Genomic DNA, 14,426 nt, shown 5'->3' with positions numbered 1-14,426 from the left:
GTTTCAAAACCTCTCTGAAACGGCTGCGAAAGATCTGCAAATCAAAACAACGAGAAGCCCTGTAAATGGACTTATCAGGCCACTGACTATTTTCTCATGCATCACTCTGACACAGCAAAGATGTTGACTTGAATTGCATTTATTTGTTGTTGTTGTTTGTTTTTGTTTTTAAAATCACAATTACCAGGAGATTCAGGGCTTCATAACTGTGTGTTCTGACAAGGGAGAAATGATCTGTATTTTCTGGTGTCTGGGCAATCTGCGTGCCATCCTCAGCCCCTTCACTCACGGCGCAAAGCAGTCGGCAGAGAGTTCCATTTGCTCATTTTGCCCTGTCTCTTGTAATCATTAGAGGTTATTACAAGCCACAGCAAGCTCCTCAGCTCATAGGCCTGCTTCCGCCTCTGAAATATAGCGTTCATTGACAACATGTGGCATGTGAGCAAAGGTCTTCCAAAGGGCTGTTGCTACAAGGCACCGTGAAGATGACTTTAAAGAGGAGAAGGAAATGCAAACCTCGGTTTATCATTTCAAGCTTTTCTTGAGCTGTGGTTAGATAGAAAACTGCTTCCAGAAATCCATTTTTCTGCTCAGGTCCAGATTAAACATTTTGATAAGTATTTCGTAGAGCAGGATAAGTATTTTGTAGAGCAGGATCATAGCCCAGTTGCGCTCCCTGGTTTGCTCCTGGCAGTGTGCACATTTTTTTACACTGTGTGCCAAGAGTATCTAGAGACACCTCCCACCTGCCCATCGTCCTGCTTACATGCAGTCCAGAGGCTGGCCCTGCCTGTCAACTTCCTGCTCCTCCATCTCAGTGTTTCCCCTTGAAGAACTTAGCAGAGAAGTGGATGGGGACAAAACTGGAAAGAGTTGACTCCACCCATCTCTGGCTCTGGCTCCACCTACCATGCGGGTTCCCTTCCTACCAGTCCCAAGGATCACCACCCCTGAGAATAGCTTTGCAAATCTGCACCCTTTCCTGAGCAACAGGACATGAAGGTCAGCCTTGAAAGGGGCACTTTGTAGTGGAAGAGAAAGCACTACAGACTTGGTTGGCATCTGTCTGTCTTGGGAGACAATGGAGGAGTGCGCCTTTGTGGGTGAGGTCAAGCTGTTGGAAGGTTGCAGGCAGCACTTGCTGTGGCTGTAGAGACTGATATGGGAGAGACAAGTTTTGTTGCAGCTGGGGCAGATGAAGGCGTCCAGTTGTGCTGCTGCAGATGCACCATGGCGTTTCTTCTCGTAGGCAGAGAAGATTAGTCTAGCTGAAGTCTCATAGATATTAACTGGATGTCATTAGCTATACAGTAGGTATGCATGGGGTTGCCACTAGGTCACTAGCTTCCTCTGGATCAGGGCATAAGGTCTTTGTGGCAACCTGCCTATTCATAACAGCACAGGCATTACAGTTTCATTGTAATGTCTGTGTGCTGGTCCTGAGGGTTAACCATGAGGCAAGGTCCGAGTCCAGTCCGAGGTTGAAGGTGCAGTATGGAGGCAGCCTGTCAAAGCTGAAGCTGGGTGCAGGGCAGGGAATTGGGTGAGGTCAGGAGCTCCGGCAGGGAAACAGGACAGGTTTCAGGCAGGAACTGGCTACCAACAATGTTGCTCCGGCAACTTGGGACTGGGGCTGGCTGGTTTTTATCTGCCCTGAGACATAGGGCGGCCCCGGTCCACAGGTGACTCGCCTCTCCTAGCCTGGAAGCGAGCACTCCTCCTGCAGGAACTTAGTTCCCTCCACCTCTCTGCCCTGAGCCTCTGCAGCTCAGGAGAGGCTGGAGGGTTACTGGACCCAGAGGCAACCTCAGCTTCCCCTGACAGGGCTGAGAGTGGAGCACCTGCAGGCAATGGGTCCTCCATCACTTCAGGGGCCAGAGCAGACTCAGCTGGTGCCTGCACCTGAGGATCCAGCACAGGTGAGGACCCTTCAGGCTCATGCCCCAGCTCCGGCTCAGCTGGTTCTGGAGGTGGGGAATCCTGTGCAGGCTGGGATTCCTCAGGTTCAGCATCTGAGTCCGAATCCCAGGCCATCACAGCCTGTTTACTTCTCCCCCCCCCCTGCCAACTTACCTACCAAGACCTGGATTGCTCATTTTCAGTTCTCTTTTCACACTCTCTCTCTGCGCCTGAGCAAACCAGTTTTAGCCTCCTGTGTTTGCATGTGTGTTAAAGAACATTCCAAGGTGACTTTGACAAAAGACCAGCCTAATTGGCCAATTAATGTTCCCCATTAATGTTGAGGCTCAAGGGAGACCCACTTTGTGCAACAGAACAGCATGGTCGGGAAATAATACAGTTGTACTCCACAGAAGGTCAGGGGATATTTGTCAAGCACAAGTTCTGTACTAGCATATCATTCTTCCAACACTACCTGGTCAGCCATTTTCTGGCTGCCTCCTTACATATGATTTTTCAAATAGTGACAGGGAAGTAGGATGGAGCAGGGCCTTCCAATGCTGTGTGTGTATGCACGCCTGCACATGCATGAACATACCCCTTGCATTTTGGGAGGAACACTTGCATGCTGGGAAATACAAGGAAAGTAGGCTGACCACATATCCTGTTTTACAGAGGGCAGTCCTCTGTTTGAAGGCATCTTTTACCAGAAGGGAGAGGAGGGGCCCCCAGGGGCGTCACATGAGCTCATAGTGCCCGGGGTGGGCATGTGCGAGTGCTGGGGGCACACTGGGGGGGCACGGAGGGTGAAGGAACCCACCAGCCCAGAAACAAGCTCCCTTGGCCACGACGCCTCACAGGGTCACGGTCGATGGAGCTTGTTCTTCCACGTGCTGGCAAGCAAGGAGGCAATACAGGTACAAAGGACAGCTCCCAGGTAGCAGTCAAGTTGCCCTGGCAATAGGCAATCACAGGCTATAGGCAATCACATATCAACAAATTCAGGTCACACAGTTATAGTTGGTAGGTCTTGCACAACAGGTCCCCTGGAAAGTGTGGGATACCACTTGTCTTGATATAATGTTGTTTAACTTCCCTGCAAAAAAATCAGAATTAATGCTCATTAAGTATAGTGGTACCTTGGTTTACAACCATAATCCGTTCCTGAGGTCCGCTTTCGCCAATGGGGCCTCCCAAAAAAATTTGTTCGTAATCCAAAAAAAAAAAAGGGTTGTAATCCAAAAAAAAGGTTGCAAACCGAGACACGCACTTCTGGGTTTGACATGTTTGTAATCCAAAGCGTATGCAAACCAAGACGTATGCAAGCCAAGGTACCACTGTAGCCAACATCATCTAATCTCCCTAAAAACAAATCCAGTGGAATACTCAATGAACAGGTTGTCTGGAAGCGCCCTGTGTCCTGCTTGCTGTTTGTGTCAAGTTCTGCCTCCTCTCCAAGGACTGTGAATTTTAAAGGGCAGGAAGCATCCTGACTGGGATATGCCACATTGAGTAAGACAGGTCATGCTGATGGTTCCTTAGGTGTGTCTTCAGTAAGGGTTGCTGGGGATGGGAGGTGAAGACTTGGGACAGATGGTGTGGCACTTCTCAGAGGATTTGTGCTTGGCAGTTTAGACGATCAGCATGTCACTGAGTTCTTGGGGGGTTGGGGGTTTTTTTAATGGTTCATATATAGCTGATTTTAAAAGCTTGGAAGCTGGAGCTGTTCAGTCCCACCACCACCCATTCTGTCTCATTCACACAAACTAGCATTGCTTAAAAGAGTAAATAAAACACAAAGAGGTCTTATTGGCAAACATTTTTTTATTATTACAAAGATGTCTACAGATCCTAAGCCTACGTGGCAGACTTGAGTTTCTCAGGGCTGCATTCTACAGCAGATAGAGAGAGAGAGAGAGAGAAAGAGAGAGAGAGCACAAGGAACAGGAAGGGGTGGAGCTTGGGAGATTGAGAGGAAGCCACAAAGTGTGTTTTCCCCTATCTGTTAGTCTCAACCCTGCCCTCTGCTGGCTGGAGGCCTGCAGGGTTGCTTACAGCCAACAGGAGTCTCATCTGCTTGGTCCTGGTCCAGGAACAGTTAGGGTTTCTTCACATCAGGTCTGGTACTCAGGTTTTCTTTGGATAGAGTTATATGACTACAGGGGTTGAGTCACTGCTTATGTCAGGGAAGTGGGAACGGCTGAAAAGCCGAGAGGGGAGAGAGGCAAATACAGTGGTGCCTCGCAAAACGAAAAACTCGCGAGACGAAAGAGTTTTCCGTTTTTGAGTCGTTCCGCAAGACGAATTTCCCTATGGGCTTGCTTCGCAAGAAGAAAGCCCATAGGGAAATCTCCGCTGGCCTTCAGAAGAGGTCCTGGACCTCTTCTGAAGGCCGGCGGGGGGCAAAAGTCTTTGCTCCCCCCGCCTGCCTTCCCGGGACAGCGGAGATTTCTCCGCTGTCCCGGGGCGATCTGAAAATGCTGGCGGGCAGCAGCGAAGGCTTCGCTGCCGCCCGCCAGCATTTTAAAATCTTCCCGGGACAGCGGAGAAGTCTCCGCTGTCCTGGGGGCTTTTAAAATGCTGGCAGTCAGGAGGAAAGCCCTCCTGTCCCCGGAGCTTGCGGGGTGGGAGGTGGGGAGAAGGGCTTTTCTTCCCACCGCCAGCCTTCAGAACAGCCTTCTGAAGGCTGGCGGTGGGAAGAAAAGCCCTTGTCCCCCCCCCCCCAGCCTTCAGAAGAGGTCGGGGGACAGACTGTCCCCGGACCTGGTCTGAAGGCGGTTTCCATAGGAACGCATTGATTGATTTTCAATGCATTCCTATGGGAAACCATGCTTCGCAAGACGAAAAACTCGCAAGAAGAAAAAACTTGCGGAACGAATTAATTTCGTCTTGCGAGGCACCACTGTACAGAGAGCCTAAAGAGCTCATCAGCAGTCTCTCATCCGACTCAGAGGAGGAAATAGGGAGGGGGGAGCCGGTGCCCGGAACTAGCTTCTCCCAGATCAGAGGAAGTAGGAGGCGGGCTCTGCGGCGATGGGCCTGCTGGGTGAGGAGGAGTAAAAGATCGGCAGTCGAGACATCTGATTAAGCTAGGCATGGACGTGTTTTTTGAACTCTTGTAACTTCTTTGAACTTTTGGCAATAAATTTTCAAGACCGAAATGGCTGTGTGCCAGGAACGTTATCTCTGCTAGCTTTGGCAGCATAAACCCCTCACTGCTTAAGTCTAAGAATTTGACATCAGGCAAAACCAGTCAGTTCTCTCTGGCCGTTTGCCCTTTAAACGTCTCCTTTCTGCTTGTGGCACATTGAAGGCTGGATGGATTACATGGGTCAATGAGCTGGCAGGTATATGGTGCAAATGTAGGTAGACAAGAAGTTCAGCAATGTGGCATTCGTGTCTCATGCTTTGATCGCTTTTCCAGTGCAGTGAAATATACAGTTAACGTTTCAATAAAGTGATTAAGAAAACACGATTCACTGGAAACAAAAAATTCCATCCACTTTTTCAATGCTATGCAGGACATCCCAGATATTTCAATCAGCTTTCAACTGGACTGGATATGGTCGGATTGGCTGCAGACTGGCTAACTTCTACGGCCAACACTAATATGTAAGTATGTGAATTTGCTGGTGCTTTTAATTATGGGGTCTGTCTAAGCTTAGTATTGAGTCCAGATATCTTTTGAAAAAATTAGTCTGGCCATTACAATCACTGCAATCATGTTGTTTCCCATTGGAAAAAAAATACAGTTTCAAAACTTAGCAACTTTCAAGAAATGCAACAGAGAATTATTTTGTGTTTTACGTGAATAAATGTATTATTATTCTGCTTCTCCGCCAATGAGCATACAGCCTGTTTCTCTTCCCTGCCCCTTTAAACCTTACAACATCCTTGTAAGGTAGGTTAGACTAAGAGATAGTGTCTGTCTCAAGGTTGCTGCATGAGCTTCATTGCTGAGTGAGGATTAGAACATGGTTTTCCCTGGGCCAAGTCAAAACCTTTATTTCCTACATCACTAAGCCTCACTAGATAGAGGTAAATCTTTTTACAGTATTTCCTCTGGGATTGTGTGAACTGGTAACTTGTAGGTTTCAGTTCCTTAATCTGCCCTCTATTTACATCTCACACTTGTATCAGTCTTGTAATGCCTGTTGTTGTTAATTAAACTTATTCATCACTTCTTTCTAAGCGACTTGCAACAAATACATAAATAGCACATGCATTAAAAACCAGCACAAAGCAAAGCAGAGAAAAATCTAAAACACATTCATGTTTTTAAAAGGCAGGACTAAAACATCCCATTCCACTAAAGGAGGATATGTTATACAGTGGTACCTCGGTTTACGAACTTAATTCATTCCAGAAGTCCATTCTTACACCAAAAACATTCTTAAACCGAGGCGCGCTTTCCCCAATGAGGCTTCCTGCAGCTGGTGCCCATCCACCAGTCGGCTTCCATTCGTCTTCCAGGGCAAAGTTCGCTAGCCGGAACACCTACTTCCGGTTTTGCAGAGTGCATTGCTCGAATTGTTTGTTAACAGGATTGTTCTTAGGCTGAGGTACGACTGTAGTTAAATCATGTGGGGGGAGGGCATTCTGTTTATATCTTAACCAGGTCAATAAAATATGGGCATTGCTGTGTTTCAGGTTCACCTATGAAATTGCTCCAGTGTTTGTACTTTTGGAATATGTCACCTTAAGGAAAATGAGAGAAATCATTGGTTGGCCAGGAGGTGCTGGTGATGGGATATTTTCACCTGGTGAGTGATCTTTTTTAAATCTATTTTAAAAAACCTATTTATGTCTGAAATGTATGATGTACTTTGCAGTCTGCAAGATTCAGAAGGGCGCTCGTTCACTCATAATCCTGAGTATCCTTTCCTGGGTACATAAAAAATGCATATTTATGGCAGTCCAGAGACATGATTATTAAAGACATTAATATCTGTCCCTGCTGAATACTTCCTTCTGCTTTGTAAACAGCCAAAGTGGGGAAATTAATCAGAAGAGACATTTGCCCGGTTCTTCTGTTACATTAAATATTTTTGAAGTGTTCTGAAATGAAAGAAAGGAATTACAGCTATTTTATTTAATATTTACTAATGAGGTAGTGGTGCTCTCTTGAGCCCTTTAGTAAATAGGAATAGAAACACAAATAACAAGGAATATGTACTCTCTCTCCTGTCCTTAAATCCAAGTTGCCCTGTAAATTTGTGTTTGGTTATTTTGCTTCTCAGGCAAAAGCAGCCTCTCAAAATAGTTTGGGGCAGCCTTCTCCAACTAGTCTGCTGGGGGGAATCCTACACTATGTGAACCCTGCAGGTTGGGACAGCCAGTGTGCATATAGATATTGTTGGACTCCAACTCCCATAAGCGCCAACCAGCGAGGCTGATGGTCAAGGATGATGGGACTTGTACTCCAACAACATCTCAAAGGAATCATGTTGGTTATCTGCCATACAGGACTTGACATTTGACCAGAAGAAAGAGGTGTCCAGACACCTGGTCCCTCACCAGAGAAAGTCAGTTTCCCAATGGGACAGTTTCCCCCCATTCATTCCAATGGGAGAAGTACAGCTAACTAGGCTAGAATCAAACCCAGTGTATGTAGAGCCATTGGGCAAGCAGGATATTTCCAAAATAAATATGCAGCCACAGGCACTTGAAAGTATCTAAAACAAGGGTGGGGAATCTTTCTAAGTCCAAGGGCCATGTTTCCTTATGGGCAACCTTCTGAGGGTTGCATGGCAGTGCTGGGCAAGGAAAAGAAGCCACAGATGCAACTCTTACCTTAGTATGGTAGGCTACATTCCAGCCATGCAATAATGAAAGGTTTCCATGCACACACCACATCTCTCCATTCTCTGTCTAGGGAAGCAATAGGCATAATAAACGTGGGTGGCGCTGTGGTCTAAACCACTGAGCCTCTTGGGCTTTCCAGTCAGAAGGTCGGCGGTTCGAATCCCCACGACAGAGTGAGCTCCCATTGCTCTGTCCCAGCTCCTGCCAACCTAGCAGTTCAAAAGCATGCCAGTGCAAGTAGATAAATAGGTACCGCTGCAGCTGGAAGGTAAATGGCATTTCCATGCACTCTGGTTTCCGTCATGGTGTTCCATTGCACCAGAAGTGGTTTAGTCATGCTGGCCACATGACCCAGAAAGCTGTCTGTGGACAAACGCCAGCTCCCTTGGCCTGAAAGTGAGATGAGCATCGCACCCCATAGTTGCCTTTGAAAGACTTAACCGTCCAGGGGTCCTTTACCTTTACCTTTTTATCTATAATCTCAGTTCAGGAACACATAGCCTGGGGAGAGTCCCAAGGGCCAGACAGAGTGGTCTGGAGGGCTACTTTTCACTCCTGGGCCTGAGGTTCCCCAGCCCTGTTCTATAGTACAGACGAAGGTCCAATCTACTGTAGGAGGACTCAAGGACATGCTCAGTGGGTTTTCTCCGTGGTGGGTGGGAAATGGAGCAACGGGTTCCCTTACCTAAGATCAAGCCAGGCCCTCTGTATGAGAAATGTCTCTTGTTTTGAAAAAGTTGCATGACCAGTATAGTTTGTGCTTAAAGCTTTTGTCCCGTTATGAATAGAGGAAGTAACGATGTATTACTGTGGACTCCAGGTGGTGCCATATCTAACATGTATGCTATGTTGATTGCACGTTTCAAGATGTTCCCGGAAGTTAAAGAGAAAGGAATGGCAGCTATTCCAAGACTGGTTGCCTTCACATCAGAGCATGTAGGTGTTTTCTCTTTCAACCTTTTGCTAGCCTCACTTCTTTGCTGATTAAACCAGACTCCTTCAAACACCCTTTGGGGAAAGACATAGTCACTTTCCTACTGTAACATGAGAGTCCTCTGTTTATTTTTTGCATACAAATGAGTTATGAGCTATGACTCCCCTCCTTCTGAAATGTGCTGTGTCGGTTATGCTGGGAAGGTGTGTTTTTATGAAGCTGTCGGATCTCGTGGTGACCTCTTGTAGCTTCCATTTATGTCCATCTCATCCAGCCTCCCCCAACATGGCGCTATCCATGCTGACCACACTGGCTGGGACTGTTGCTGTAGTCCCAAACATCTGAAAGACACCAAGTTGGGGAAGAGTAGACTAATGTAACTCCTGTGGTGTCCAAGAAAAGGACAGCCATCTGAGAACATTTAGCAACATCAGCACTTCAGAGTTCAAAGCTCTTCCACATACGTTCTGTCAGCCCTTATTAAATTGCATTCGGTGGCTGACTAAACACCTAATCACCGAACAGTCAAGCTATAGATGTTTAAGGTCTCCACGCAGAACTTCCCATTCATTTCACCAGGGCTTGCAAACAGAGCCTCATTTGCACAGGAATAAGGGCTTGCTGGATTGTTCCCCTAGGTGCTGCTTCATGATTCTTTTACAGCTGAAGAAGCGAAGCTGCTGTAAACATTGCAAAAATAACCCATGTGCTTTTTCAGAGTCATTTTTCTGTGAAGAAAGGAGCAGCAGCCTTAGGAATTGGTACTGACAGTGTGATTTTGATCAGGTGTGATGACAGGTAAGCACAGCCTTATGAATGACAGCAGGAATAGCCATTCTTTGAAAGCAGCAGAAAGAATGATATTTTTTTTAAAAAAAATCAAATGGCCTGTTCATATAATATAGCCTTGCCCTGTGTTGGGCTAAGGAAGCTCTGCCACATACATGCTGGGCATTTTTAGGAGAGTTCAAAAAGTGGTTTATAGCAGGTTTGTTGAGCCAAGCTCATGGCCCCAGGGCTGTACCAGCAGAGTTATATATGTTGTGACCTGCACAATACATTTTTGGATTGCAGAAGGTCTGTCAAGCACCATGTGGACATTAGTTAGTGAACTGTGAGTTCAGGAGCAAGGGCCCTTGAGTACATCAAATGTACTAAAAAACCATAACTCTGCATTCAGTCTTTTGGTGTTTTCCACCCACTTCACTATGGATAAGTTGAGATTCACATAAACATTCAGATTTGCAAAAAAACAAAACAAAAGTATACATTATTATTAATAGTACTGTACTAAGAAACAGTACCTGTTTGCAAACCTCTTCAACTGACTCAAATTTAGTTAAGGGAGGCAGGTGATGGAGAGTGGAATGAATCGCTTTCCAAGTGGCTAGTTAGGTTTATAAATGTTGCGTAGAACTTTTCATAAATCACTATCTTATCTAAATTAACTAACCTGAGTAGCGGACAGAAAGAGCTAACAGCAAAGCCATGGTATTTTGATTATTTTTCCCCCTTTTCTATTGCAGAGGCAAAATGATCCCATCTGATCTTGAAAGGAGAATTGTTGAGGCAAAGCAAAAGGCAAGTAGATTTCCACCTACAGTCAGTAATCTGTAGGTGTATAGGAAAGCATGCCGTTTTGGGGAGTGAGGCAAGGGAATTGCCTATGGAATTTCAATCATTGTTTTAAAAGTTGAGTTGCCTTATAAATCTGCACACAAAGATTCCCCCCCCCCCTTGAAATGCGAGTTAATGATGAGTTGGACCAATGCACTGAAAGAAACCTGTCCAAAAAACAGACTATTCCGAAATAATGTAGGCATCACAAAGTGATTCACTGAGTGTGCATGTGCAAGAATGTTGGGTCACCCCAACTCTTTTGAGGTCTCTCCATGCTCTAGACCCTGTGACTGTAGGAGGTGCAGGCTCATTGTCAGAGAGCATCCATTTTTGCATGTAGAAAGTCCCACATTCATTCTCAACGATTTTAAAAAATTTGAACTGTCTGGTTTTCAACAAACTGTTTCTTACACCACCCAGCTGAGGCCAGAAGAGTGTAAGTCACTCGTTCAACAGAGTTCAGAATTGCAAAGTAAACCTAGCCTTTCCAGATGCTCATTTTTACTCCCTGCCAGGAAAAGCCTTATGCAGAAGCCAAACATCTGGACACATTTTGTCACCTTAGCAGTTTGCTGCCACCTGCAGGCAGAAGCATCAATGACATAAGCAAATTACAGTAAAAGGATGTCGATGGGTCGCAACATTGGGCTTATCCACACTTAACTTTTGCCCCACTTTTGCCAGGCATAGGTCTGGGCTTAAAACTGCATGTTTTAGCGTTTTGGGGGTTTTTTTGGTAGAGCTTTTTGTCCCAGAGTTTTCCCTACAAAAACCCGCTCTTTAGTGCTCAATTGAGTTTTAAGCAGATTGCCCTTTGCACTGATTGAGATTTAAAGAGCAAGTTTTCACAGGGAACGCTCTGGAGCAAAAGAAGAAGAAGAAGAATGTGCACTCAAACACATAGCTTTAAAGCTCGGACGGTTCCTTGAAAGAGCGGAGGAAAGGTCAGTGTGGAGAAGCCCATTTGCTAAGGGTATTATAGGACAGTGTGCAAATAAAATAAAATAAATAAAAGGTGTCAGTTTCAGTCCCTTCCAGCATCTCTAGATAGGATAGTAAATAGATAGTAAATAGCCCTGCCTGAAATTCTAGAGAGCTATTGCCAGTCCGTGTAGGAAGAGGAAGCCAAGATGTGCAAGTGGCAGTCTCTTATAACATCTAAGCTTTGCTTGGCAGCATAAATCAGGCATGTTTCTTAGATGTTGAGTCTGTGATTACTGGTATGCCTTGCCCTAATGATATTGTTTCACGCCGCCCCAATCTCTGCTGAGCAGTGCATGTGATTCCAAAGATCTCGGGTGCTTATCTAGGGTTCGTGTTTCCTTTTGGGAATGAGGCACAGCGGAGACTGTGGTGTCTTTAGGATATATGGTTTATTTACACACATATATACCACCTGAGCCTATGATGGAGGTGTGGATAGCATTACACCCCAAGGGGGTCTCTTGCTTCTCCCATAGGTGCAGCAGTCTTGGGTCTCAAAGACAGAAAATCAGTCATGCTCTCTGTCTCTTTGTTACAGCCTATCACAGCCAGCCAATATGATGTCCCCGCCCCCCGCCTTCTTCCTTCTCACAGCTAACAGACTCAAACAATTTCCCTGGCTTATCCCCTCCAACCCAAAACCCTACACCCTTTAATCCCCTTTGGTCTATGTCCTCTAACAGACACTGAAGGAGAGCCCCTACCCCTCCTGGTCTGGCATAGATTTCCCCCTCTTGAAGGCTTTCCTGGTGAGTTAATGACTCGGCCATTCTCAGCTTTGTTCCTCCACTGACCCACACTCTCAGGCTGGCTTGGCTTGTTAGCATTCAATGCATCCAGCAGGGTATGGCACAGTTTAATCAAACCTTGATTAATTCTAACTTTCACTAAATCTAGGAAAAACAAGGAGGATTTGGCACCCAGGAGTTTCAGGGATCCTTGCCTTCCCCCAAAACTTATAACAGTATTAAGCCTCTGTCCCACGCCACTTCCCAACAGACCTGTTGTGACTGAAAGACACTCAATTTCAGAAAATAGTCTCTATGTCTAAAGGAAATTTTCTCCGCTGGAACATTTTCCTGTTGTTGTTTTTGTTGTTGTTTCCTTCCTGCAGGGCTTTGTTCCTTTCCTCGTGAGTGCCACAGCAGGAACTACAGTCTATGGAGCATTTGATCCACTTATAGCTATTGCAGATATCTGTAAAAAGTACAAGATCTGGATGCATGTTGATGTGAGTACAGAATTACAGTCTAAAAGGGCTGAGCTACAAAACAGTAAGCTGGCAGAGCCAAAACCATGCTGTTTAAAGCGGAAATGCATTTCCTAGCAGAGTCTCTGAAGGATGTTGAGAACCCCAGATTCTAGAAGCTGACAAGGAGAGCAGGAAGGTCTGGGCCATCTCATTTTCTTTGTCCCTAGTTTTTGATATTCAAAGCTTTATTGCCTTGAGCTCTTGTGGTTAGTAGCAAGTAGTAGGGGCCATCCTATACGAATAATAATAATAATAATAATAATAATAATAATAATAATTTTTATTTATACCCCGCCCTCCCCAGCCAAGACCAGGCTCAGGGCGGCTAACACCAGGTAAAAACAATAGATTAAAATACAACTTAAAAACAAGATTAAGTACAACATTAAAATGCAGCCTCATTCCAGTAGAAACTCAAATCAAAAACTTTTTGGGGATGAAAACGTCAAATCTTCACCAAGGCCAACTATCCAGACTGGTCCTACGTGGGCCAGAAAAAAGCCAGGGAAGTCAGGGAATGTGACTGTTTATTTAAGAACATTAGAAAAGGCTACTAGATCTGGCCAAAGGCCCATCTAGGCCAGCATCCTGCTCTCACAGTGGCCAAACCCGCAAGCCGAATTTGTGTACAACAACACTTTCCCCACCCAAAAACTGGTATTTGAAAGCCTACTGCCTTCAACAGTCAGAGCTAGTTCAATCTAGGCAGATGTGTAACTTCTGCTAGGTTGCTAGGTCATGTGACCAAGTTGGAAAGGGTTTGGAACAGGTGTGAGTGCGCCCCTGCCCCACTGTGCCCCCATCACTCCCTTGTTGGGGGACTTGTCTTGGCCAGGGGTATAACATGGGGGTTCCATTTTTTCTGGGGGGCACTGACCTGCCAGTGTGAAGAGGATGCAATGGGCGTGCATGCCCCGGACACAGTGAAAACATGCTCTGTCACTGATCCTGGCCTCAGCTAAGCCAGCTGCAGACTTACACCTCTAACTGAGCTGGAATGAGGGACTTGAACTGGGTTAGCCCCAGTTAAGCCCAGACTCAGACAGAGATTCACCTGTTTCAAACTCCACTCATCCCAGAAGATCTAGGGTTTGGGATTGCTCCCTTGTTTGTTTGTTTTTTAAAAAAGCTGGGAAAGCAGCTTATGATTTATCAGGACTTCCTCCTCTTCCACCCACTGAGATCCAGTGTGGTGTGTGAGATCCAGTGTGGTGTAGTGGTTAAGAACGGTGGACTCGTGATTGGTGAACCGGGTTTGCTTCCCCGCTCCTCCACGTGCAGCTGCTGGGTGACCTTGGGCTAGTCACACTTCTCTGAAGTCTCTCAGCCTCACTCACCTCACAGAGTGTTTGTTGTGGGGGAGGAAGGGAAAGGAGAATGTTAGCCGCTTTGAGATTCCTTAAGGGGAGTGATAAAGCGGGATATCAAATCCCAACTCTGCACAAACATCCACACTTCTCCCTGACCATTGGTCCTGTTGACTAGGGCTGGCAAAGTCTAACAGCATCTGGAGGGCCACAGATTCCCCTCTGCTGTTACAGCACGACTTTTGTCTGCATGGAATTGACAAAATGCAAGGGGACAGTCACTTGAATTGAAGGGCTTAAGGTATTTCTTTCTTTTCTACAACCACTTAAACCAACGGCGTCATTGCATCATGTGGTTGTAAGTTTCAAATGTTTCATACACTTCCCCTGTTTTGAAATTTCCTCAACAATATTTTTTTGGCTGCTTCCCTGATCACACAAGGAGAACATTCAGAAGTGACTTGTGGGCTTGGATATTAGAGCCTTGAAATCCATACGACTGAGTACAGTTAATGCTTTTTTCTTTTCTTTTCCAGGGAGCGTGGGGTGGTGGGCTACTGATGTCAAGGAAACATAAATGGAAATTAAATGGTGTTGAAAGGTAGGGATTATGGACATGTCATTA

At 45.9% G+C, this 14,426-nt stretch overlaps 1 protein-coding gene across 1 annotated transcript in view; it reads left to right on the top strand.

The window, feature by feature from the left end:
• The window catches only part of GAD2 (glutamate decarboxylase 2), a 37,228-nt gene that overhangs the window by 13,641 nt on the left and 9,161 nt on the right, over nucleotides 1–14,426 (top strand). The window contains exons 5-11 of the mRNA XM_053410122.1: nucleotides 5,421–5,511; nucleotides 6,550–6,662; nucleotides 8,525–8,640; nucleotides 9,357–9,436; nucleotides 10,165–10,219; nucleotides 12,357–12,473; nucleotides 14,338–14,402. Coding sequence (XP_053266097.1) covers nucleotides 5,421–5,511; nucleotides 6,550–6,662; nucleotides 8,525–8,640; nucleotides 9,357–9,436; nucleotides 10,165–10,219; nucleotides 12,357–12,473; nucleotides 14,338–14,402 — 637 coding nt within the window. The remainder of the gene's footprint in view (nucleotides 1–5,420; nucleotides 5,512–6,549; nucleotides 6,663–8,524; nucleotides 8,641–9,356; nucleotides 9,437–10,164; nucleotides 10,220–12,356; nucleotides 12,474–14,337; nucleotides 14,403–14,426) is intronic.

Source organism: Podarcis raffonei, chromosome 12 (assembly GCF_027172205.1).
Source record: "Podarcis raffonei isolate rPodRaf1 chromosome 12, rPodRaf1.pri, whole genome shotgun sequence".
NCBI lineage: Eukaryota > Metazoa > Chordata > Lepidosauria > Squamata > Lacertidae > Podarcis > Podarcis raffonei.
The sequence above is the reverse complement of the archived record's forward strand: the minus strand, read 5'-3'. Positions and strand labels throughout refer to the sequence as shown.